Source organism: Manis javanica, chromosome 4, assembly GCF_040802235.1.
Source record: "Manis javanica isolate MJ-LG chromosome 4, MJ_LKY, whole genome shotgun sequence".
Taxonomy (NCBI): Eukaryota; Metazoa; Chordata; class Mammalia; order Pholidota; family Manidae; genus Manis; species Manis javanica.
Genome location: NC_133159.1, coordinates 118,138,858 through 118,165,792, shown reverse-complemented (window position 1 = coordinate 118,165,792; position 26,935 = coordinate 118,138,858). Strand labels below are relative to the sequence as shown.

Sequence of the window (26,935 nt, the reverse complement as noted above, 5' to 3'; positions counted from 1 at the left end):
GCCAAAGTTAAAGGCAATGATGAAAAATAGAGCGACAAATTCATTCCAGGAGAAGTAGGACTTGGGGGTCAGTAAAGGTGGCTGTTCACTTCCCTGAGATGGGGGACCAAGAAACCCTGCAGTCCTAATGGTCAATTTGAGGAGCAGGCCAAAAACAGCATAAGTGGAAGTGTTACTGGTGGAATGCATTGTTTCCCCAATTCTTGTCCTCTCAAAGGAAAGAATTCAGTCTAGAGACCAAATAGCAAGAAAAAGAGCAGAGAGGACTTTATTGGTTAAATTGTTAAAGCAAAAAGTACACCCTCAGACAGGAGAGTGGCTGTCTGGAAAACAGAAGCAGCTTCCTGTGAGGATTAGGTTGGCTTTTATTTTTTCTTAAATGGCAGGAAGTCCTGCCCTGCATCTTACATCATTTGACTGACAGGTTGCTTGACAGCTCTAGGTCATATAACCTTTTTCTCTGTGCACAGACACCTTACCCATAAGTACTCAATCAAAGCCTGCAGAAGGGCCAAAGCCACAATGCTAATTATATTTAGATGTTATTTTAATGAGGTAGGGTTACCTTCGAACAAGGTCTTCAGACCTTGAGCAGGCCTTGTAATCAGGGAAGCCCCTGCGGTCCTGAGCCTCTTGACAGTCCAGGTGTCCTAGACTGTCTGGGCCTCCTGATCAGCTAGTGTCCTTGACTGTGGAACTGGGCGCTAAGGAGGGCTGAGGGGTTGGCCAGGGAGGAGTCCTCCTTGGTGATGGGCTGGCCCCTTTCTCCTGCTCATGTCTAACTGCCTGCTCTAACAGAAGAAATGAGAAAGAAAAGAAAAAAGAGAGAAAGGGTATGGGAAAAAAATGGAGGCAAAATGAGAAAGAAGAGTAAGACACCTTCCTCTGGCAGCCTTGTCCCCATGCCTCCTACCAGGGAACAGGATGGGGTCCTGACCCTAATCATTACCACTGTCAGCCTGGCTACTGAGGTCAGCGCAGAATCTATTTGACAGAGAGGAAAAGGAACACTAAATGGAAGGATGATGAGAACAATGAAATGAACACCATCGTGAAATGGAAACACTACTCATTTAAGATCAAGAAAAATTAATAAGCAGACCCCATACCTTTTGGGTTATCATGCCCCTCTAAATTTACTTAAGCAATAGGATAAGTAAGCTAGTTGCACAGAACCAGGCATCCTTGTCCTCTCCCAGAGAGAGCTGGATAAGACAGCCCAGGAGCCCACCTCTAAGTGCACCAGGGCCCCAGGACCCCGAAGGCCATCGCCACCTGCCACTACCCCTGCCAGCCTGCCTGGGCTTCCACGGGCCCTGCCAGCACTTCTAGCAGAGAGGGCCATGTGCCTGGGCAGAGGCCAGCAATGGGACACCCAAAACCAACCACACTACCTTCGTATCACAGTGGAAAGCCTGGAGTATCCAGTAGGAAAATAAAATTCAGTTTCAAAATCAAGACTGAATGGAAGATGGAGCAAGAGCAAGGGAGGAAGGGTCTGAGAGGAATGTCTGGAACAGAAGGATGACAAGGGTTTTTATGTAAACGTCTGGAGAGCACATTATAATCTGAAAAGACCAAAAATGTGCAATTCTATAGCGCAAAGCATCTGAGATAGTGTAAGGGGTTAATTGCAGTTTGCAGCAGCTTGGTAGGATTTTTGAAAAGTACTTTTTCATATGAGACATCAACACACACACATGCACATTTTTTTCAGTTTATCAGGATCACTGCACAAGTCATTAATTGGATGGACAAGATTTTAATCTCAAATGACCCATCACTGCTATGCTGACCCTCAGTCCTTTTAAATGACTTGCTTGCCCTCCTCCTGTCCAGGACTTGGCCTCCTTCCTTAGGGCAGAAGGTGGGATTTTCTCAAAAACACCAGAAATAAAGATAAAGGACTAAGCATGTCCCAAGAAAGCCTGGGTGACCTGTCCCTCTACCTGAGCCACACACAGTGTGAGCCCTGCATGTGAATATCAGACACACACGGTACAGTGCACCTCCCTGCCAGGGCCTCCCGCCCTACCACCACAGTGTCCCCTCAGGGGTGCTGAGGGAGGGAGGGGCGCCATACCTGAGGGAGCCAGAACAAAAAGGAGGTGTGCTCGCTACCTTTCCTTCCGCTTCTGTCTTTGGCTAGTGGGGCTGGAGTAGCGGCCCCTGGAATGGGGGCAGTTGGTTGCAGAGATGGGAAGTAATCAGGTGTGAGTCAGTCGGCAACCCAATCTATAACAGTCACTGGAGATGGCCTGAGATGACGTTAAATTAGAAGCAGTGTACAAGACACCGAGAGGAGGAATGCAATGCATTTCCTACATGGCCTCACCTATTATTGCCTTGAATAGTAGATTCCTATTAGCTCTTCAGATTCGAATTCTGTTCACTTCAACTTAAATCAGCTTCTGTGACCAAAAGATACAGCAAGCTGTCTTCTGGGTTACTGTATCTTAGTACCTAGCATGGTGGTTTGCACATTATAAATGCCACATAGGTTAATTCAATTTGATTTTAAGACAGTCACACCAAAACACACCAGAGCAAGTTAAAGACAAAAGGGCTCTGTGATTGGGACAAAATTCCTATCTCATCATTTCATCAATAATCTTGGGACAATGCAGGAATTTACTCCGAATCTGAAAGTTTCCTGGAAATGAATGCCATGTGCACTTGGATTTCAGAATTTGAGTCAACAGTAAATCACATTACAGCTAAAATTATGTTCATCCTCTACAATCACAAGTGATCTGCCACCAGGGGGGCACTCCTGATGAGTTCAGATTTTCTTTTCCTCAAAATGAGTCCACACAATGGGTGAGGAAATAAATATGAGTAAGCACAGAAGAGTGGCACACACTTACACAGCTTTGGGGAAATGACAGAGAATATAAAAATAGGCCTTCGTTCTCTCTCTTTTTTTTGTTTTAGGAAATTTTCAGTTTGGGATCAAAAGAAAAAAGATAAGCCCATCCGCTGAGGCAATGACAGAAAGAAAGTAAATACTCCTGACTCTCAATTTTGCTTTGACCTCTTGTAACAAGAAGAAAAGTCTTGGAACTGAAAACCACTGGACGAAAAAAGCTGATGGGGAATGAAGCTCAAGACAGGTCAGGAGACCTCCCAGGGGTTCCTCTGATATGAGGTCGGGTATTCCGACCTAACCTCTCATGACTGACACAGTTTACTACTGTAACTAACACCAGGCAGGCATCTTTGGGAAATTAGGGAAAAGTATAAAGGGTGGTGACAGGAAAAATATTCTTGATTTTAAAGGAGAAAAATAAGGTCAATTCTGGAAACAACAGACTACCCAAGTTGATGTTAACCCACAGAATTCAAAAATGGTTTGATCAAGTATTTTGTGAGTGACTAGAAAATAAAGTAGCCAGCATCAATGACCCACAGTGGTTCAATAAAAACAAGTCTGGCCAAGCTGATCTCACTCTCCCTTCTGGCAGCATTATGAGTAAGTAAATACTCACAGCCTATGTTGATTTCTGCCCCCTGAAAATCCTTCATGGTGTCCCATTGTTAAAGGAGCAAAGGTGAACTATCTTAGGTACAGTTCTACCGATACATAATTTGCTGAAAACAAACCCAAAAGATACTGAGTGCTGCCAGGTTCTGTATTGGGCCCTACCCTAATCAATGTATCAATAAGATTAAGACTTAAGAAGAAAGGTTACCAAAGATGACAGTATGGTAGGAAGGAGAGCTCATAAATTGGATGCAGAATCATGCATCAAAATATCTCAGCATGCAGTTCTGATGTGATGAAATTAAAATAGAAAAAAATTAATTCGATAAAAATCAAATTTTTTAAAGTTCACATCCTATTAAGCGGCATCATGATTAGCACCATAATATGGGGGGGGGGGGCACGGGGAAGGCAGTATAGCACAGAGAAGACAAGTAGTGACTCCATAGCATCTCACTATGCTTATGGACAGTGACTGTAATGGGGTATGTGGTGGGGACTTGATAATGGGGGGAGTCTAGTAACCACAATGTTGCTCATGTGAAACCTGAGTGTAAGATTGTATATCAATGATACCTTAATAAAAAAAAAGAAAAGAAATAAAGATTAAGTCCCTGCCCTCCCCTGCACCCCCCAAAAAAGTCTACATCCTACACTCTTTAAATCCTGGGACAGAGATATAGGATGGGCTCTTCTGGAAACAAGCCGAGTGCTGCCCAAGTAATGTGCTCCTGAGATGGGACCATCGGCCTGGTTAGAGGAAGAGACTTGTCTTAACACAAATCACAGGGAAAGGCAGGAAGTTACATTTCTGGTGAAGCCTGACTGGGGCTTCACATTTTATCCTTGGGACACCATTTAGGCAGTTTGCCCTTCGCCCGAAGCCTTGGTGAATGTTCGCCATTAAACTGAGGGAGCACGTCTGTCAAAAGAGGATGAAATGATGGGAGGGGAGGATGAAAGGCCAGACAAGAGTACTTCCCAGGAGAACTGTCTTCAAATACTTGAAGAGCTGCCCCTTGAAGGAGAAATCAGACAAGTGCACATAATCCAGGTGACATCAGAAGAGAGGAAAGAGGCCCCTTCCCAGAGGTCACAGGGGCTAACACTTGGACTCCATTTAGACATTTCTTATAATCCTCACTGTCCAAAAATAGGATGAGCTGCTGTGTGAGGCAGTGAGCTTTCTCACAGCTGCCTGGCCCTGTTGACATGGTGCAGAGATGGGCGATTTAAGACTCTCAGTTTCCATGCTCTGTAGCTCGTCGTGGAGTTTATTCCCTCGTGCACGATGCCCATGATCTAGTAAGGCAGCGCAGTGCAGCGGTTGAAATCTTGGTCAGGTTTGAATCCCCGCTCTACCACTCACTCACCATGCAACTACAATGAGCAAGTTCACTAGCCCCCAGGACCACTGTTTCCCCATCTGCAAAGTGGGGATCAACCCAGTGGGGCTGCTCTCAAGGTTAATGCCCAGGAAGCGCTCAGAACAGGGTCTGGGATGCTTGAAATGGTCAATAAAGCTAACAATTTATTATGGCTATTCTGCAATCTTTTTAATCTCTCTGAAGATTCCTGGTTGCCAATCTTGGGCACAGTGTGAAGTTCACCTGAGCAGATAGAACAACACTGGTCCAGAAGGGGATTCAGGCACCTAAGGATGCCTACAAACACAGAGGACAGGCCAGCACTCAGCAAAAGGGAGAAACTGGAGACCCTTCTCCTGGTTCATGACCCACATGATTCCTAAAACCAGCTACCACTGGCAGAGATCTCTGCCCCCAAGTCACCCTTAAAATGCAAGCTGCTGCCCCATCTTCACAGTTAGCAAAAGCCTGGTGGAGTCTATGGAGCAGCCTCTACCGAGGCAGGTGCCAGCTTCTCAGGCTCCTCTCCCAGATCCACAATCCGGATGGTGTTTTCCTTCTTGGAAAGCCAGAAGGCAGGGTAGACTGGCTCAGAGAACTTGCACTCAAACTTGTGAACAAGAGTCATGGCATCAGGCTCTATGCCATAGAACGAAAGGATGCCTCCCAGGAAGTCGACGTAGATCCCCAGCCTCCGGAAAGGGCTGGCTTTGAGAGGCGTCTCCGAGTCACTGTGCCAGGCCGTGAACTCCTTGCCATTCCAGTGGAGGCTCCAGGAGAAACTGTTTCCAGAAATGCAACCATTACGCTCCTCCCCTCTCCGGTCGATGCCTTTGCAGGTCAGGCCAACGTAGATGCCCCCGCCAGAGAGCTCCACCTCAAAGTAGTACCTGTGCAGGTACAGGCTCTGTTGGGACAGCACCTGCCGCCAATGCACGAACCTACTGGGGAGGTCGGGGTAGGGATGCTCCCAGGGCGTGGTGTTGGTGACCTTGCGGTTGTCCTCCTGCAGCCGGAGATACCTGTGCGCCGTGTCTGGGTCAAATGCGATGTCACACGCATCTGAGGAGATACAGAGGGCAGGGAGAGTAGGTCAGGAACCAACAGGTGATTCAGATAGAACATGTCAAAACCCAGCCAGCCTCCAAGGTGTGAGAAAACAACCATCTCCTGTTCTCAGTTCCCCAGGCCACTGGTGCCCTCCAAAAAAGAGGTGGGCAAAAACCAGAAGGTAGAGAACGCATCACTCCACTTCTTTCCTTTCTGAAGCTCAAAGCCCTTGGCCCTTACTGTATTATTTGCTGAACTGAATCAAGAAATAAAATCCATTGATTTGCTCAGTCACTCAACAAATAGGTGTTGAAAGCCAGGCACTCTTCTATCCAGTGCTGGCAAGGGTTTGAGGAAATAAGCATTCATATACCCACATTTGATTCATCCATTCTTCTTTACAAAATATTTGACCAATATTTAGCATGGTGAACTTGCAAATATTCCCTCAAACATATTCTCTGCCCAGTCCCAGACAATAGTAGCACCTCTATGCAGCTGCTCAAGTCCCACTGAGGTCATTTTTTACATTTCTTTGCCCTCATCCTCACCCTGCCTTATCCCCCCCCAGACACACATACAAAGGCAGCAGCAAGCCCTGGAGATGCCACCCACTTCTCCCCAGTCCCCTGCTTCACCTCCCAGCTCGGCCACCACCAAGTCTCGCCAGACTAGTGGGAAAGGCACCCTGCTGGTCGTGTCACTCTCTGGAACCTTTTCCACACCTTCTGCACGACAGAGCCACAGTGAGTGTTCCAGGGTGCAGGCTGAAGCAAATCCTGCCACCCGGGTGTGAAGCCCTTTGATGGTGCCCCTTGCTCACAGGGTAGAGCAGCGACCACTCGCCTGCATGGCTGGCCCTTGCCTGCGTCTCCAGTCTTGTCTCCTGCTCTCTCCCCCTTGACCACCACACTCCAGCACCCAGACCTCAGACCTGCCCAACGCTGACCCCACTGCAGGGCTTTAGCACAGACCCTTCTCTCTGTGACGAGATAGTCACCCTGACCTGAGTCTGGGTGATTCCTGCTTCTCCTTTCAGATGGTGGGTAAAAGTCTGGGTCCTCAAAGAGGCCCTCTGTGACCCCCAAACTGAGGCAGATGCCTGTCCTCACTTCCTTTCTGAGTGCCCTGGCCACTTACACTTAATGGCACTCTTTGCAATGTACAGTAATCTATTTATCTGCGTGTATGTCTCTGCTTGTCCTTCTGATCTATAAGCTCCACATTACATGAGGGACTCTGTCCTGAGGTTCTAGCTCAGAGATGTTTCGTATATATTTTCCAAATGAATTACCATATTAAAAGCTATTAAAAACCATTACTTTAAAAAGTTATCTTAGATTAACTCAGAGTTTTCCAAACTGTGTCTGAGGTAAAAAAAAAATTCTTAATAGTCAATGAGACCCCGTTAGAAGAAAAGGGGGGGCAGAACAATCCAAGAAGTAAAAAGGGAAAATGAATGTGAGCTGTGCACCATACAAAGGCATATGGCTGCTCGTTTCAGCAGCATAGTATTAAAACTGGAAGGATACAGAGATGAGCACAGTCCCTGCGCAAGGATGACACACACATTCGTGAAGAGCTTCCATATTTTTGAAGGTGGTCCAAGGTGTAAACTTCCAGTTATAAGATAAATAAGTTCTGGGGCTGTAAGTACAGCCTAGTGACCATAGTTAACCACACTGTATTATATATTTGAAAGTTGCCAAGAGAGTGGGTCTTTTGTTTGTTTGTTTTTTGAATAATCAAGGTAAGAGAGAAAGAGTAGGTCTTAAAAGTTCTCATCACCAGAAAAATAATTCATAACTATGTGAGGTGATGGATGTTAACTTGACTTGGTGGTCATTTTGCAACATATACATATATTGAATCATTATGTTGTACACCTAGGATTAATGCAATGTTATACGTGAATTATATTGCAATTTTTTTACAGTCTTAAAAACGAGGCATATTTTTTAAATGTCTGCCACTCTGTGGTCCTAAAAGTGACCCCAACAGCATCAAAAACAACTCTTGCCCACCACTGACTCGTCTGGCAATCCTTAGCATCCAAATATTGAACAGAAATATCCTTCTCATCTAAGGGGAACTGGGAGTCCTAGGAGAGTAGGTGGTTTTATGTCTTGAGACCAGAAAACCAGAATGGGTCTGGAACATTCTGTTAGTGCCAGAAGGCAATAATATTTTTAAGAATGTCAAGGTCAGAATGCTAATGTGTAAAGGAGGAAGAAGGCCAGCTCTACAAGGATCAAGTTGGCAACTTGAGCTGCAGAACTTTGACAAGTGAAATAATCTGAGTCTATTAAAGGGCAGAACTTCGTAACAATACTCAGAGAGATAAAGTTAATATCATGTGTGGAAAAAGACATTTGTGATGTCAAAGAAGACACATTCTCATAGGATAGGTTTTGCTTTTATTTTAATGTTAAAGATAAAGGGTATTTGGTTTCTTATATTAAAATTATATCTGGGCAAGGGAAACAAAGGCAAAAATGAACAAGTGGGACTATATCAAGCTAAAAAGCTTCTGTACAGCAAAGGACACCATCAATAGAACATAAAGGTATCCTACAGTATGGGAGAATATATTCATAAATGACAGATTCAATAAAGGATTGACATCCAAAATATATAAAGAGCTCACACCTCAACAAACAAAAAGCAAATAATCCAATTAAAAAATGGGCAGAGGAACTGAATAGACAGTTCTCTAAAGAAGAAATCCAGATGGCCAACAGGCACATGAAAAGATGCTCCATATCGCTAATCATCAGAGAAATGCAAATTAAAACCACAATGAGATATCACCTCACACTAGTAAGGATGGCTACCATCCAAAAGACAAACAACAACAAATGTTGGCGAGGTTGTGGAGAAAGGGGAGCCCTCCTACGCTGCTGGTGGGAATGTAAATTAGTTCAACCATTGTGGAAAGCAGTATGGAGGTTTCTCAAAATGCTCAAAATAGAAATACCATTTGACCCAGGAATTCCACTTCTAGGAATTTACCCTAAGAATGCAGCACTCCAGTTTGAAGAAGACAGATGCACCCCTATGTTTATCGCTGCACTATTTACAATAGCCAAGAAATGGAAGCACCCTAAGTGTCCATCAGTAGATGAATGGATAAAGAAGAGGTGGTACATATACACAATGGAATATTACTCGGCCATAAGAAGGAAACAAATTCTACCATTTGCAGCAACATGGATGGAGCTAGAGGGTATTATGCTCAGTGAAATAAGCCAGGTAGAGAAAGACAAGTACCAAATGTGGTACTCATATGTGGAGCACAAAAACAAAGGAAAACTGAAGGAACAAAACAGCAGCAGAATCACAGAACCCAAGAATGGACTGATAGTTACCAAAGGGAAAGGGACTGGGGAGGATGGGTGGGAAGGGAGGGATAAGGGTGGGGAAAAAGAAAGAGGGCATTACGATTAGCATGCATAGTGTGTGGAGGGCACGGGGAGGCTGTGCAACACAGAGAAGACAAGTAGTGATTTTACAGCATCTTACTATGCAGATGGACAGTGACTGTGAAGGGGTATGTGGGGGGGACTTGGTGAAGGGGAGAACCTAGTAAACATAATGTTCTTCATGTAATTGTAGATTAATGATACCAAAATAAAAATAATTAAATTAAATAAAAATTTAAAAAATATTATATCTGTTTGTAAAATACAGGTGTGCTTCTGTCAGGAAGGAGATAAAAATGAGTGAAGAACAGTGTGGAGGTCCTGGGAAAAGAGTAGAAGCCATGGCAAGAATAGGGGACAGTCATCGGAAACTCAGGCTCCACACAATAACCAGAGAAAAAAGGGGTCCAGGAGTGAGTCAGCCAGTGGTTGTCTCCAGAAAACAAGCAGAAGCGGGGTTCAATGGAATGTTCCAAAAAGATAAATTAGCCAAATGTCATAAAAATGAGTCTTGACTACATAGATATAGTCCTTCCTCTAGTAGGAGATGAAAGTTCATGGACTCGTTAGCCAAAATTAAGTATTGACAGGAACTGCAGCGTTTTTAAAATGCCAACAGACCAGGTCAATGTCACATAAGGTTAGGACAATGGGTTATGCAACTTGGCCCAACCAGACTTAAAAGGGAACCGTTTGGTAATTAGCCAACATCTTCAAAAGCGTCAAGGTCATGAAAGCTGGAGAAAGACTAAGGGACTAGACCCAGATGGGGGGAGACAAGGAGGCATGGAAATAAGTGATCCTGGATCAGACCTTAGGCCCAAAAAAGGATATTAGTTGAAACACTTGGGGAAATTTGAATAAATTCTGAAGGTTTGTTAGTGTAGCAATTTTCATTTCCTGATTTTGATCAATATACTTAAGTCAAGTGTTAACATTTGGAGAAGTTGGGTGAAAAGTATATGGAAATTCTTTGTCCTATTTTTACAATGTTTCTGTAAGTTTGAAATGAAAAGTTAAACATTTTAAACCCTAATTTTTAAATATGTGCCATTTAGGAATAAGCCCAAGGTTGCAAGAACCTGACACCAGCATGAGAGATGGAGTCCTTGCTTTAGCAAAGCATTACAGTGACACCAATAACTGGGGAAGGGGAGGCTGTTCACAACTTACATTGGAGGAACTGTTCTCTGGTGCTGGGCTCGGGTTTTGAGGTCCAATACTTGCGCTCAACAACGGCAGACACTTGAGTTGTGATGTCACACTCCTCTAGAAAATTAGAGAGTTATGAGTGCACACGGTCCAGGCAGTCAGGATAACCTAAGAGGCAGGACTCCCCAGCCGATCTTCCCTGGGCTTCCTGGGAGAGGAAGGAGCTGGAGCTCCCCTACCCCCTATCTCAGAGGATCATGCTCGGCAGACTGCATTTCTCTCATGGATGAAGCAAAATAGGAAGAAGATTCCCAGACTGGCTTGTATTTCACTTGAAAGTACAGACATTAACAACCTCAGAAACCAGTCACAGAAATGCCAGCCAATTGCATGTGACTAACTTACTTTCTCTGGGTCTCAATCATAAAATAAAATAATCAGGATAAAGCCCATTAGTAACACAGTCAAACTGAAGGACGGCTTTGAAAGTACAGTATTCCCCGATTTCGCCCTCCCTCCCCGGGCTCTCTCGCCTTGCCCATCAACCACTCTGAGGGACACATACCACAGCCCACGGCCCAGAAAGCCTCTCACCTTCCTTGGAGAAATCCTCCAGCGTCTCCTTGTAGTCCTGCAGCAGCCGGATCAGGTGCGCTGTGGAGTCCGTGATGACCTTGCGGATGCCGGAGAGCTTGTCCTTGAGGCCTATGTAAACACTGGGGAAGGCGCTGTCCTCAGTGTTCTTAAACTTGCAGTACTCCTGCAGGGAGGGAAACATGGCACTACTTGCCTTGGTCTCTGCACTTCTTACACTGGGCTGCATCCGTGAAATGGGCTGATGATTTAACATGGGTTCACAGAGAAAGTGTATATAATGTGTCCACCTCAGGACCTGACAACCAAAAGTATTTATTATTTGAACTGGGAAAATGGACTTTAAAAAATCAAGAGACACTAGACACCCATGAATAGCTCCAATATACAGTCCAGACTGGGGACCAAGAAACAGTGCACATTTTATTCCAACCACCCACTTGGCAGGAGCATTCCTGCTATGTTCATTCCCTCAGAACTATTTTTTTTTTGATAATTTAATCACAAGCCATGGTAGCAAATGCAGGAGCTGGTGCAGAACCTGGAAGATCCACAGATAGGTCATCAGACAGGGTGCTGGCTTCTCCTTGTCAGCTTAATCCCACACACCGTTTTCTGTAATTCTCATACTTTGCTTTACAGCTTGAAAAGTGTTTTTCACGTAATCACATTAAACTGCTTAAGCTTCAAAATAATGTGGTGAACAGGAAAAGTTCCTTTCAGAAGTAATATATTATCAGAATTCAAATGCAATTCAAGTATTGAAGAGCAGAGGGATACAGCAGGAAAGTTAGGTTGAAACAGTTGTTCCAAAATGCTTAGATTAAAAGCAGAGAAGAAAAAGTCCAAACCAGAGAGCTGATAGAGAAAAAGATAAACATTTTAACACTATATAGATTTAGTATCACTACAGTACTAAAGTAACATTTTAAATCAGTGGTGGAAAAGACAGGTTATCTGATACATGTTGTCTTTTCAAATGGCTAACAGTTTGGGGAAAAGGAGTTATCTTTAACCAAAATAAATAAGTTTATCTTACACTAAAATAAATTTTATATATATTAAAGTTTTTATGTTAAAGTTATAAAAGAGAAATTATTTAAAGGAATTATTTCTTTGGAGAAACTCATGACTTGGGAAACCAACTATTTATTCATATTTTCCTTGTTCTGATACTGAAAAGCAAAGGCACTGACAGAAAGAGAGACTGTCCATCGGCATTTTTTCTCTCCCTCTGCCTGCTTCTCTTTCTCTCATTCAGTAAAGAGTTAACTTTGGTCGGCCTTGTGTGGTAGGAGTATGGGTGGTTGTTTTCCTTCATATTTTTCTGTATTTCCCAAGTTCTTTTTTCATAATAAACATTTATGTTTGTTGTAATCCAAAAAGTGCAAGAAAAATTATGTGTAGTTAGGGATATTAGAGCTGAAGGAGCCTTGAAAATTTTTGACTCCCATCTGATTGTCTAATGTGTGAGGGATTTGAGACACAGAGAGGGTAAGTGACTTACTAAAAACTACACAGCCATTTTAATGACAGATCCAGGGTGATAGAATTTACACCCAACCTAGTGCTCCTTACCTGCAAGACTGCCTGTCCTTCACATCTGCTCTAACGTCATGTGGCTTAATGTACAATGAGTGGTTCGTGTAAAGGAAAGTCCCATCCCCTCAGCAGGGCCTCCCTCAGTCAACCAGCACACACAGCTGCTCTGAAAGGCAACAGGTCTCCTGTCTCCTTGCTGGGAGGCAGGCTCCCAAAGGCTGTCAGAGTGGTTTATAAAGCACACTGACCTGAGCTCATCACTCCCCATCTGACGTCCTCCACTGCCTTCCGTGACCTCATGACAAACCTCATCATAAGCAGATGCCCTGGCCAGCCAGCCTCACCTCCCATCACTGCCAGCCTCCAGCACTCCAGCCCTACGCATGCACCTTGGTTCCCCAAGTCACCTGAGCTTCCTCAAACCTCTCTGCCTTTGCATACACTGTTCCCTCCATGGAACATACTTTTGCTTGGACATTACTCATTTTCTGTGACCTGGTTCCAGCCTCCCCATTCCAGGAAGTCCTCCCTACCCATTCCAGGCTCTGCCCTCTGCTGGATCTACACCTGTTTCTCAGCCCCACGGCTCCCTTATAAATGCTCCCATTCATCAAAGAGTGGCTCTGTATCCACATTTCCCGCATCTGCCACAGGTGTGCAGGGCAAGGGCGCTCCCTGCCCCCAGCCACATGCATGCATCCACCTGCACCCCTGCCCGACCTCCAGGAACAGGACGGTGTTGCTGATGGCGGCAATCCTGTGCAGCTCCTGCTTGCTCTTCTCCAGCCCTGCACTTCTGTGCTCCAGGTAGGTCTGGATGCCATTGGCCTGGCTCAGAGCCGCCTGCTCCTTCTCCTCCAGGAAGAGCACCACGTCAGCCTGGGCCTTCCTCATGGCGGCAAGGACTTCCTCAAACTGCTCCTCGGCCGCCATCTTCACCTCTGACACGGACACCTGGTGACCAAGGGAGTTAGTGAAGAACCTGTTAGTGAGGTTTCTGGCTTCGTCAAAGCTCAGCACACAGAGATGTAACCTGAGAAACTGGACATGGCAAGCAATTTTCTATGCAATAAATAGGGAAGCTCTTATTCTCATCTGAGTTCTGGGTTCCTGGGAAAAAGGTTTTACTCTCCAGCATATTAACAGCTTATTTTTATCAATCTTTAACAGTCTCTACCCATTTGCTAAGCAACTCAATTATATATTTCTGAGACCCCATCCAGCTCTGACAATCCAGGGCTACTATTCAAGTTTCTGAAATCAATTTTCCTACCAGGGCAGTGTAAGTATTCAGAATACTTCATACTTGTATTTCTTGTGGCGAATGAGTGCTTTGGCTTCTTTGTACAAATCAGTAGCATGAATCAGCTTTCTTAGCATTTCATTATGTCAGGTTACACTGCCTACTGAGTCCATCAGAGCTGAAAGCGCATCTAAGCTTTTGATGATCACAGCACCTGAGCGTTGCAGGGTGAGCCCACCTGTGCAGAATGGAATGGTACATCCAAACAAAACAGAAAACAAAATCCATGTGATAAATATTAAGGATTTGTACAATAGTCCTTGTGTATGTGGGTGCTGTCCTATCACAGGTTAAACATCCTTTATAAATGCCCTCAGTGGATTTCATATTTACATTAACCCAAGTTTAAATGGTTTCCTCTTCTCCTCAGTAGTTCTTAAGTGTCGGTGCTGACAGCCCCCTCTGATACCCTCCAGTCTCATCTCATTGTACACCCATTAATTATCTCATTAAACTTCATATAAAGGTCTTGGACACAAGTTCCTTTGCTCATACTCCTTCACCCCTACTCCCCAGCCCAGAACCTGTTCTCTGCCTGCCTCAGTCTCCCCCACTGTCCCCACCCACATACATCCCATCTGACAGCATTCTGAGCACCCCTTCACGGTGCTCTTCTCTGCTCCTCCGGGAGCAGGGCCAGCCCTGAACATCCTGGGCTCTAAAGGGAGCCAAGACAAGATGCCTTCAAGGGCTGGGGCTGCAGGGGCACTCCCTCCACTGGCAAGGGAGGTAGGGAAGGAAGGGAGGAGGGGAAGGGGGCTGGGTAAGGAGAGGACCCAAAGGGATGGGACCTCGGGCCCAGGGCATGTGCAAGCCTTAAGGTTTGGAGGGAGATGGGAAGAAGAAATGATGACACCAGATAGGAGGACTCCTGCCTGGCTGGGGCCTCTGCTCAACCAGGGCTCAGGAATGCAACCTCATAAGGATGCCTGGTCTCTGATCAGTCTGATCTGATGGTGGCGGGAGGAATGAGGAGGGGAAGGAGGCAGGGGTGTCCTTACTGGAGGGGGCATGGACAGGAAGAGGGGTAGAACCTCCTTACATTCTCATCTGCCTGCCAACTGCTCTACCACCTATTGGCTTCCTCGAGGTCAGGGCAGCTGAACAGAACTGAAAATATAAACTGGTAAAGGGATAAAGGAAGAGAGCAAATGGGAGATCTTCTCCAAATTCCTCAAGCCCAACGCAGGAAGAGCCTTTGGAGGATGGTGGTTGTAGTGTAGGGGCCTAACATTAAGCTTTTGGTTGCCAAGGCAACCATTTCAAAAGACATCCATGTGGAACTAACGCATTGCCAGCTGTGTGACACAGCCCCTAGTGAACAACCAGATAAGGAATTAGCCTGCCCTCACTTCCAGAAAGCCCTGGGTGACCTAAATAACTGAGTAACCCCACTCCTCCCTGCCCATGCCCTAATTCCCACTCTTATTGCCTCCAATTGCCCCTAAAAGGGTGAACCCATGTGTCTTGCCTGAGGGTTTCAGCCCCAGGCAAGTTCACTATGGATTCAGACCCGAGAAATGACAATGGAACATTCTTTGGGTAAAGGGTTTATACTGGATTTATTCTCCCGGCAGTAGGTCAAGTGCTAGAATCACATCTGCACCCAGCAGTCTGCAGGTCCATAATCCACCTCCATCTCTGCCTCCTCCCAGAGCACTGGGCAGAGCTCTTTATACAATGGCTCAGTCAGAAGTAGCTCATTGCCTACAGGTGTGGGAGCAGTAGCCTAGCAGTAGGTCAATTACATCACCAGATAGTTTAGGGTCAGGTGAGAATCCTGGCCATAGGAACTTCCATTTTCCCCACACCATGAAACCCTAGACACCCCATCCTCAGACCCTAACAAAAGACAGAGCCCCAGGCCCACACTTTCTCCCTCTCTCTCTCTACCTGTGACCTCACTGCCTGCTGTGTGGCCCTCAAGCATGTTGTGTGCCATCCAGAACCTGTGAATAATAAATCTTACTGTGTACTTCAAAGCTCCCAGACAGTTTCTTGCTGAAGTGCATCCTGCAATTATATACAGTAAGAGCTAGGCGGGCTCTCCAGCCGTGACACGGCTCTGAAGGGGAAATGCCCGTGGGGCTCGCCCTGAGCAATACCAGCCTCAGGGAGCATTACTGACAATAGGTGGGAGCCCACGGCAGTGCTGAGAAGCGAAGGCAGCACAGAGCCAGGCCGGGAAGCCCAAGGGCATCCGTGGTCTCTGCTCCTTTGGAGCCCTGGTGGTGGGGCTGCCCTGGCTCCTGGGGGGAGAAACAGCAGCACCTGAGCAAGCTGCTCAGGGCTTTCAGATGGGATGTGGGAGGGTGGCGACGAAGGGGAGACTGAGGCAGGCAGCAAACAGGCACTGGGCTGTGGGCAGGGCCTTTAGGTCACTGTCTGAAGACCGAAGACCTGAGAACCAGGGAAGCTACCTGGACCCCTCCTGGGCCCCAGCAGCACACCTGGGCGGGGCCTCTGCTGGGCACAGGCTCAGCAGCCCTCTGACATCTCACCTGTCTCCCTCTTCTCACTCGCCAGGGAATGACGACCCTCTCTGCCTGTCTGGTCTCTTTCTTAATTACATAAAACAGTGATCATAATAACTAATATTTAGTAAGTGCTTTTTATGCAGCAGCCACTGTTCTTAGCACCATACACACATTATCTCAGAGCAAGGCCAAGAGGTGGCTACTATCCCAGTCCCCTTTCTTAGGGAGGCAATAATAAATGACGGGATTTGCCCAAGATCACACAGCTAAGGCTTGACTTCAGTCTGTCTGCCTCCAGAGCCCATTCCTTTACCACCACTCATGGGGCCTCTCAGCAGGGCTGCAGCCCAGAAGCTTCGCAACCACAGCCTGACCTCTGCCTGTGGACACAGGCACACTCGTGAGGCAGAACAAGAGAGATGAAAGGCAACTCCGCTGAGCTTGAGCCCGAGGGCTGGAGCCCTGTGAGGACTGCAGGGAAGGGCCTTCGGGCTCAGCCCTTTAAACCGAAGCCCACAGGACTTCACCATGGGTGCTGGTCCAGGAGCGCTGCCCACACCGTGAAGGACCAAGGGTACAGGGAGCTTCTGGGCAGTGGCCAGAGGAGAAAGATGGCAAGTCTTCCTAGCCACTCCTGGGTCAACCATTTGCGAGTATTGCCTCCTGTCATTGTAAAACCTATGAATCTGAGAAAATTAAATCATACATGTATTTAAATCTAAGTGTCCAATTATACTTCAAGACTGCAACAAGTAAAGATGGAGAAATCTCTCAGGAGGCAAGCCGGTTTTGCTTATAACCAGTTTGGTGGGGAGTACCGCTGTTGGTATTTTCACCAGGCTCCAAAGTAACTAAGACATTCCGGCTGCCTCGCTTCCTCCCTTCCCTGCCCACTTGGGGGCCACAGGGTGCTCCCTGCCCACTCCTGATCACTGCCAGAAAGCAGGGGCAGGCAGGGCCTGGGGGCCAACATGAGGGTGCTGTGGAAAAGGCACAGAACCCACTCATTCCCTATAATTATGACATGTAGCTTCCTCATACAAGCACGATACCAAGAGGCTGAGAGGCATGGCTCTAAGACAACATTAGTGTCCAGAACCCCTCTCCCCCGCTGAGGCCCTCCTGAGCAAGGGGATGGCAGGAGGTCTCAAAGGACATCAGTGGTTTGACTGTTCCACAGGCTTGTGACCCTCATTCCTAAGCCATCCCATGGAGAAAAACTTCTTCCCCACATGAAGATGGAATGTGCAAAGGATATCATTTACTGCCCAAATGACAACAAATAAAGACCACAGAAAGGAGGGGCCACAAACACAGCAAAGTACCCAAGTTAATGGTTTAAAAAGGTTGAGGATGTTGCATATGCCTGTCAATGTACCGAGTCTTCCTTAGGTTGAGGGAGCAACAGTCCAGGGTTCTCCTGTTCCGTTAACCTAGGGGCACCATACAAGTCTTGTCATCTTTCTGTGTCTTCAAGTCCCTCATACATGGTGGCCACTGTGATAACCACCTCCCCAGCTATCAGGCAATGTGAGAAGCGCTGAGCAGGGATCAAAGAATCCAAGAAATAAAGAGCTGGAAAAAGGCAAGATGCTCCATGTGGTTCTCCAAATTATTGTGAACCTGGAAATCAACAGTCTCTGAAGTTATGAGGTTTTAAAGGGACAATTACTTTTCTTCTTTTCCTAAGACTATGTGGGTATGAAAGAGGTGTCTGTCTGTGAGCAGGTGATAAGTTGTAAACACTGAAGAGGAGGAAATTAAATTGAAATGGGTACATGTATTAGATATGGAGGATGAATGGATGGATGGGGTGGATGGGTGGATGGATGGATGGACAGATGGGTGTGTGGATAGATGGGTGGGTGGATGGGTAGATGGGTGGGTGGGTGGATGGGTGGATGGATAGAATAATTCATGGTATGCAAAGATGATACTGCTAACTCATTACCATAGGTTAGGTGTTTTGCATTCTCTTCTGAGTGGTGGTTATTGGCTTGCCACTAGGGAGAGCATTTGTGGCACTGTTTGGGTTTGCATGGAAAGTGGCCATAAACCAGACAGACTAGAGCTGAGTAGCCTGGCACACTATTGGCTTTTCAAGTTACCATCCACTAATCCAGCTGCTCTTAACTCTTTCTTCTGGCTCCCAGGACAGAAGACTGGTGAGACTCACATGCAGAGCCCTCTCCCATGATGGAAGAGGCTAGGATAATTCCTGGAGCTCTAGCTAAACACCACATCCATTCCCCAACACACTCTTTTCTCCAGGTCAGAAAAGCATATGCAAATGTAAAAATAAGAATGCTGTTGTCCGGGACCAGCCTTGCTTCTACTCTACATTATTAGAAAGTAAATCACTTGCCAGTTTTGAACTCCAAACTAATTTCATAGCAAATCCCAACAGCAAGGTGAAGACACCCATGGTGTAGCCAACAGTATCTGTACATAAAATTCTCATCTGCTGAGAAACCACTGGGAGCCCATGTCCAGGGCAGCTGGGCCTGCAGCCGCCTGTCCCACAACCCCGAAGGGCTTGGCTAAGCCTGCAGCAGCAGCCAGATGTGCTAAACCCTGAGGGTGACCCCAGACCAGACTTACCAAAACAGATTTGTGGTTGGCTTGGAGCCTGGCAATGGCATTTTCATTCAACTTGAGTTTCCGCTCCAGATCTAACTGGGTGCTCCAAAGCTCAGCCTAAGAAAAGGAAAGGACAGTATTAAGGAGGAAGGAGCCCAGTGCACACAGAAGGTCCCCAGGAGCAATGGCGCTATCCACTCTTCTTCCATTGAAAGGAAAGTTTGACCTCAGAAGCCAGCCTAAAAGAGTGCCCTAAATGGAGGCCTGAAGGGTCAGCTGGATTCCAGCTGAACTCAGCACAGATCAGCTAAAATGCAGTGAGCACATATGTTGTGTTGTACTGGTCTTCATTACAAGCATTAATATGGATTACCTCATATCCTGACCACACCCATATTACGCAAATATCATTATTTCCATTTTACAGATGATGAAATCAGGCCCCCATCTCAGGTCTCACAGTTCACCGGTGGAGCTGAACCCAAGCCATCTGACCCCAGAATGATCTAAGGAGGAATTGAGCAGGGGGTGGGGAGCCCAAGTTTTCTGTTTTGCAGCTGGAACTTTGGAAAATTCTACTTAACATCTGCAGACTTCCATTTCTTCACCTGTAAAATGGGGATAGCCACAGAGGCTAATTCAGAGGGTTTCTGGGAGGACGGAATGAGAGGGTGTGTGTTGGTAAGAATTTGTCAGGAAGCTGGCACACTGTAAGGGCCTCACTAAGGCCAGTGATGCCATTGTCATCAGCATCAGCATTATTATTATTGCTATGATGGCTGCTTCCCATCACGGACTCTCATTCACTCCTGGTGGCAGGCGGGGCGAACCTCCCAGCCAAGGCAGGTGCTGGCAGAGAGCCAGGGGTTGGCCTGCTTTGACCTCACCACCCACTCCACTCTAACCTCCTGCGACTCCCTAAGCACTTTCTGCCAAGAAGTGTACCAAGGCATAACACCTAAGCTTTCGAAAATTTCAAAAGCCCTGTCACTTTCCCACTTCCACAAGGGCATGAGACAGCAAAAAAGAATCGCTTTAAGTACTTTTAATAAGTGAAGTCTGCATTCAGAACTGTGAGTCCTTACGCCCCAATAGAACCCAGAGGGCAGAGATGAGGTGTCTCTTCTTTCCCCCACTGAAGCCTGGGGGGATTCCAGGCCCCCAGGGAGGGCCACAGAGGCACGCAGGGGGCTTGCCTCACTCTGCAGAAAGCAGGTCACATTTGCTCAGGCTCTGGGATGCTGACTTGGAGCAGAGGGAGCCCCAGAGAGCTCCCGCCCTGGGACCTGAAACCTGATGCCCCCTGGGGGAATGGGCAGGGGAGTCTGGCGTTATCTGACTGCAATCATGGGACCTCGGTCTGTCTATCTAAAAGGCTCACACAGCGACCTGTTCAGGGAGAGCAGAAATGCAAACTAGTGTTTAAAGGTGGTGGAAGACACAACAGAATACACCCTAGCAACAGGATGCAATGCCCCAGCATGCTCCAGAGCCACAGGGAGACACCCAGAGAGTATCCAGTTGGGGGCCTCTCCACTATCTGAAGGCTGCCATAAAAGGAGAAAAGGACTCCCGAGTATCGAGTACCTGACGGGGATCTCTTTGAGTCACCCCAGGAGGAGGCCCTCCCAGTTACCACAAAAGGTGGGGCCACTTTGGGAGACCAGTATCTCCAGTCATTTCTGTTCCCAGAAAATGACGGGGTGCCTCAGACCCCGGCTCCAGGGCTTCCCAAGATGCCAGCTGTGCACATGACTCAGGCCAAGGTGGGGCCTGCATGAAAGTGGGACAGTGATGCCAGTGAGTGAGGGCTGCCCTCCATGGAAGGGCCCAGAGCCGCACCTCCTTCAGCAAAGCAATGAGAAATGCTGGGCAAAAGGCCCAGTATTGGGGATGGGAAGACCTGTGTTGCTGGTATATGGTTTTTGTCAAACCGTTTAGCTTCCATCCTCAGGGCAGAGGTGGCACCTGAGCTTGGTGGGCAGGGTTTAGGGATGCAAACAGGAACAGCAGAGGCATGAGAAGAGAGAAGAAAATTCTAGATGGTGTCAGTTCCTTTGTATTTTGACCCACACAATGCTGGCCCTTGTGGAGAGTTTGCATTTGGTAGCACTAGGATTCCCCCCAGACCCTGGCTTCATCCCTCAGTCAATTGCCCAGAACCTACTGGCTGCCAGTCCAGTCAAATAAAACACCCTCCCTGCTCTTGAAAGGCATACAGCCTGGTAGAATGTTTAAGGAAAAAGAAGTTACACAACACTGAGTCCACGGCATTCCTCAGAATTTCCAGAGGAAGCTCTTTTCCTGAATGGCCTCAAATCACCCCCTTCTTGGCACCCAGCAAACAGGCTGTGAGCAGTGCTGGTTAACCGCTCCTCAGCTCAGCACAAATACTTTTGGCTCTCAAAAACTTGCCTCCTGCTCCTCATGGAGACCAGGTCCGAGGGCAGCATCCAGTCTAGAACTTTCTGGAACCAGTGGTGAGGTTGGATGTAACCACCATCACTGGGGCACTCCACCATCCAACACAGAGCCCAGCTCAGGTCTTCCCTCCTCCAAGGACCTGCCCTGACCTCAGTCCCGATGCTCGCTCCCTCCTTGGCACATGCGAGCCCTTTAGCACTCCAAGGAGCCACAGAGCACCTCGGCTTCCTGGTTCCAGCCCACGCTGCCCAAGGACAGATGGTGTAGGCTCACACTGAAGAAGCACTCAACTGTGCTTAATGTGCTTGGAGACCAGGAAAGAACCACTCGTACTCAAGGGGTCAGAACAAACAGGAAAGTGGCCACTGAAGGAATCCAAGTTTTACAACGCATGCAGGCACACATACAGCCTCCCTTCCATGGCAGCAAGCCTGAGATTCAGAGATGGCAAGAGCAGTCAAGACCAGGTGCTCTTAAAACTAAGGGGCCTCGAGAAGCTGGCCTGGAGGAAGGGAAAGAGCTGAGGTCCCCATCAGGAAGAGCCAGGCTATGGAAGCCCAGAGGAAGTGAACAAAAAACCAAACAGCATCCAGAACTCCCCAGTCCAGAGTTTGTACCCATTAGCATAGCTAGAGACCATGGAGCTTCAGAAAAGGATCACTTGGTTACCTGAGAAATTAATTGCTCTGGGGACCTGATTTTGGCAGCCATATGTCCTCATGGATGACCTTGCCATTTGCATGCGCCTGCCTGAGTAATTGGTCCTTACTGATCCAAGTGACCTTCAGCAAGTCACTCCAGCAGGCTTGGGCTAGCTGAAGGGAATATCTCTGGAGCCTTGATTACATCCAGTAAGACATTCAAAATAATTCTGGTGGCAGCTGCAGCCCCATCAAGGGATTGTATCTTCTTGGACTCCTTGCAAAACATTGTTTGGCTCCTGAGATGTGGCAGAACCACCCTGGAGAGTGGCTGCAGTTACAGAACAAACTTGGTCTCTCCACCAAAAACAAGCACACAGGGTAGAAAGGACAAGAACACTGCTAGGCAGACAGAAAGTAGAGGTTGTGACTTGGGACCATCACCAAACCCCCGGAGCACAGGGCCGTTGCATTGTACCTATGACCATGACCGCTTTCAGCACCAAAACTGCCCCGAGCCCTTCCCCAGGCATGCTTGTTGTGCAGCTCTTTCCCAGGACGGTTGATGTGGGGTCCCACTTATGTCCTACACAGCTCCTCCTGCTCAGGATTACAACACCCCCAAGTCTCTATGACGTACCAGTTCACACTTGTAAAATTCATATTATATCTATGCTGCTCCAGGCACAAAACATTTCTGAAATGCTTGCCTCTGGGGAGGGAGATGGGGGCTTCTAGCATGGGAGGGAGGCCTTTTCCTGGTATAATCTATTGCAGTATTCAGTCGAGATAGTTTTTCGATGTGCATACATCAACTGTCCTGTGATGTAACATTATTCAGATGCTATACCCAAAAGGAAAAGCAGCTTGCTTTGTCTAAATATTTCTACTATATGTGTGGTAGGTTTTGGTACCCAAAACAGGAAGATTATAAGATTCAGATCTTGGGGTCCTTCCCTTGTGCTCCTTCAGTAAGATAGCTTTTCAGAAACTTCCATTCCTTACTCCATGATTTAGTCATCTGTACAAGTTTGGACAAATGTGGTGGAAATAAAAAAGAGTTTGCCACTTTATAGAGTTATGTGAGGACCAGATGAGAAAATCCAAGAATGCATTTAGCACACAGCAATGCTCCATGAAAACTAATTTCCTCAATTACATGGAGCTTTTTCTTTTGTTTCTTCTGTTTCTTTTGTTGATGCAGAACCTCTTCATGGTTATGAAAGCAGGGAAATTCCCTGACACTGGAAAGGCTGGAAACAGTTGGCTTCCAGAGCTAGAAATGGTGACTCATTGGTATCTAGAAAACAGAGCTTTCCAGAATAATTCCCACTAACACTGGATAAAATCTATGCCTAAGAAAGAGCATGGGGGTGGGGGCAAGTCAACTGCCTTTCCCAGAAACCTCTTTCCTTTGCTGCCGAGGAACACGGGGCCAGGAAGGTGCCATTGGTCTTTAGCTGTGTGCAGTGCAAGCAGGGAGCTGCAAGGAATATGAACATGAGGAATGTGGGACAAAAGTCGACTGTACCTCCTTAATGAGAAAAAAAATGCTCATGAAATTCAAAAGTATGAGAAACAAACTATGTAAGTTGCTAAATGCATCCCAAAGAACCTCTCTAGGCTCTCATCTTTAGGGCAAAGAAAAGCTAGCTGTTCTAGAAACAGTTTCCCCATCTGGTGGGAATAAAATTACAGTCTGCGATCATGATGTTTCTCAGTCTCTCCTGTTATCTCTGATAAGGAACTTTTATTTTCCCTAAATTAAGCCATTCTTGACATTGTACCTGCATGTAAGTTTCCAATGCTGTTATCTCAGTGCTTTCCAAGCTCTTACCATTTCATACCGGGTAGCTCTAGAGAGGTACTTTCTACTGGTCTCTTGTTTGGGTAAAAAGGAAAAGAGAAATGAGGGGAAAGGTCTGATTCTTTTCTCTTGAATTTCTGCCAAGGTTCATTGCCACACAGATCACTGCCCCAAGCCCCACAACTTGTGCACCCCACACCCAAACACATTCCAGTCACCAAAAGTTGAGTGAGAAATAGCAGGAAACCAGCAAGTTTAAGGAGAGACAGACACCTACAGAGACAGCACAGGGACAGCAAGACCGAGATGGGGAAGAGGGACCCAGTTCAGTTTCCAAAACCAGCTACAATGAATATTTGTGCTTCCTGAACAGCTATGTACTAAGGCTAACGTTCCTTTCAGGTGAACTCAGAGCACAGAAGGGAAGTGGGCAGCCCGCTCTCCCTGCGCACACCTCGCCCGACCTCCCTCTCCCGAAGGACCCCAGCACCCACCTCCTTTTCTCTGCGGGCAGCATCCAGGGAGACGGAGGCATGGCCCCTGTGCTCACCCTGGCCGCACTTCTGACAGATGCACTGCCCATCGGTGCGGCAGAAGGCGGCCAGGGGGCTACGGTGGGCAGGGCAGCTGCGCAGGTCCCGGTCCTTCACCGGCTCGCCCAACTGGTGGCTATGCAGCTTGCTGTTCTCCTGGTGCGGCCGCAGGTGCTCCTCGCAGTAATTCACCATGCAGGTCAGGCAGGACTTCACTGCCCTCACCCTGCTGGCCCCGAGGCAGAAGTCACATAGGACCTCCATGTCGTCCTCGCCGCCAGGAGCCTCCCGCAATGCACAGCCGCGGCCCTGTGCCTGTGTCTCACCCTGGGGACTCCCCAGGGAGCCCATGTCCCCTCCTTCTTCTGACCCGGAGTCTGGGCTGAGAGCGGCCAGAGGGTGAGCAGTGGTCCCGGGCAGTGGCCCTGGGGCCATCAGGTCCAGCTCGCCCATCTGGAAGGCTCTTACGCCTAAGCTGTCCTTCCTCTGCCCCTTGGCCCAGGGTCTGTGCAGCCCGAGTCAGACAAGAGCACCACGCCTAGATGGCTGCGGCTGCCACAGGAGTTGAACTGTTTCCTCCCTCCCAGAGGCGGTTCAGTCCCAGGGCCCAGGCCTGGCCGGCAGCCAGCTGCGCTGAGGACAGGCAGCGACAGGCGGCCGGCCCCAGGCTCGCAGGCAGCCAGGCCCAGGACCCGGGCGGGATCAGCCCCTCCTCCGGCCCAGCCCCCTACCTTCTATTCCTACGGGACTCATTCCTCCCCAACAGGCTCAACCCAAGACCGTAGTGTCCGTGGCTGCTCCGGAAGGGGCTGGAGATTCCTGAGCTCTGCTGTAACCAGCCAGCACTGCTTTATGTGGTTTGACAGGCTAAATATTTTGTTTTCAATTTTTCAACAGATCCAAAATGTAAGGAGTTCAGCGATAGGGTAGCCCTTCATCCCTTCCCACCTCATAGGACTGGAAATACCCAGGAGTCATGTTTCTGACTTGGACCTTTTCCATACCACCTTCCTGCCCTTTCTGGCAGACAGGCTCCAGGCGGGCCTCCAGTGTGGGTGAGGAAGGTCCAGGGAGAACCGTCCTTCCAGGCAGAGCCCCATTCAGACAGCCTCTGGGGCTGCACATCGGCCTTTGGGGCCCCTGGAGAGGGCCTGTGCCCAGAGCAGCCTCTTTGCCCAGACAGTGAGGTGCTCAGACACGGTGTAGGACTTCTCTCAGGCTGCCAGCACAAAGCACCACAGACTGATCAATTTAAACAACAAATGTATTTCTTCACATCTCTGGGGGTTAGAAGTCCCAGATCAAGGTGTCAGCAGGATGGTCTCTTCTGCAGCCTCTCTCATTAGCTTGCAAACGTGGTCTTCAGCCTGTGTCCTCACGTGCTCTGCCCTCTGTGTGTGTCTGTGTCCTACTCTTCTCCTCCTAGGAGAACTTCGGTCATATGGGAGACCAGGCCCACCCTTATGACCTTATCTTAATTACCACTTTAAAGACCCCGTCTCCAAATACAGCCACATTCGGAGGGACTGAGGGTTAGGACTGCAACATATGAATTTGTGAGGGGAGGACACAGTTCAGCCCATAACACATGGCCAAGGGATGCAACAGGAAAACGCCTAGCTCCTTAGATGAAAGGGGCTCCCAGGGGCGAAGAGTTCTCAGCCTGTGCCAAGGAAGCACCGGAGCACCCGGGATTATTCCAGGATAACTGGACCCCGACTTCGGCATCCTGGAGAGGTTCTGCAGCACTCCCCAGGATGTCTTCACAGACACTCAAATGGACTTGGAAAGCTACCGGAGCAGAGAGAGATGGGGAGGGACGGCGGCCAAGCCGGCCCCTGGGGTGCAGTGGGGCGCACCAAGGCGTTGTGGTTCCCAGCCACCCAGGGGCTCTCTGCCCCTGGGGTGAGGTCTGCAGGATCTGCATACAACCAGGTAAACCAAGCGGCATTTCTTGTCACTAACCAGAACATTTTGGAAATCCAAGAAAGCCAGAGGCTGCTCAGTGTTGGAGGACATGGGAAATCAAACATCTCTCTCGGATTGCAGCTCTCTTTCTATTTCCAACATGGGCAGAACATGCACATCACAATGGCCTAAAAGCAGCCCTTTTTAGCAACATGAAGTTTCCTAAGTAGCCTGTCTCGCCTACCCTCTTCCACTGCTGAAGACCCCCCAGAAGAGGATTTCTTGCATTTAATTTCGTGGTTCTTATATCTTCGGCTGAAAAGAAAGCTGGCTTCAACTGGCCCAGACTGTTTTCAGGCTTTCTCCAATCTTACCAGACAGGGTTGTCTTCCTTTCCATCCCTTTTCGGAATGACCGGGTGCTGGAAGCTGAACTGGTCCGCCCACACGCCCGGAGCCTTGATCTCTCTGAGGGGAGGGAACGCAGTTGCCCTGCCCGACCAGTCCCACGGCCTCCAGGGCCGATCAGTGGCACTGAGCTTTCCCCAGAGCCTCCTTCTCATCTCATTCCCTCCCTTTTCTTGTTTCTTGAACTGTTTCCCTGTCTGCCCCTTCTCTGCTGCCAATCCTGCAGGGCGGCTTGTGTAAGTGC

The 26,935-nt window shown here is 47.9% G+C and overlaps 1 protein-coding gene and 1 non-coding gene across 2 annotated transcripts; one reads left to right on the top strand and one right to left on the bottom strand.

Moving 5' to 3' along the window:
• Window positions 1-242: 242 nt before the first annotated feature.
• Window positions 243-25,212, bottom strand: TRIM16 (tripartite motif containing 16). Its single transcript, XM_017659407.3, has 6 exons — window positions 24,338-25,212; window positions 18,993-19,088; window positions 13,332-13,565; window positions 11,070-11,235; window positions 10,497-10,592; window positions 243-5,913 (listed from the first exon to the last, which is right to left on the bottom strand). Exons 1-6 carry the CDS (start codon window positions 24,827-24,829, stop codon window positions 5,330-5,332), a joined length of 1,668 nt encoding a protein of 555 aa, XP_017514896.1. The 5' UTR covers window positions 24,830-25,212; the 3' UTR covers window positions 243-5,329.
• LOC118971577 (U6 spliceosomal RNA) lies at window positions 7,392-7,495 on the top strand. The gene has a single exon (XR_005060085.1). It is a non-coding gene; the product is annotated as a U6 spliceosomal RNA (small nuclear RNA).
• Window positions 25,213-26,935: the final 1,723 nt, after the last annotated feature.

What these genes read in the sequence shown, in the direction of transcription:
- TRIM16 (XM_017659407.3), bottom strand. Translation starts at nt 24,829, where the DNA reads ATGGGCGAGCTGGACCTGATGGCCCCAGGGCCACTGCCCGGGACCACT. An exon ending in GGAGGATTTCTCCAAGGAAG is followed by an intron (nt 10,593 to 11,069) that starts GTGAGAGGCTTT and finishes CTAATTTTCTAG; the next exon opens with AGGAGTGTGACATCACAACT. An exon ending in CAGAGAACAGTTCCTCCAAT is followed by an intron (nt 5,914 to 10,496) that starts GTAAGTTGTGAA and finishes GTATCTCCTCAG; the next exon opens with ATGCGTGTGACATCGCATTT.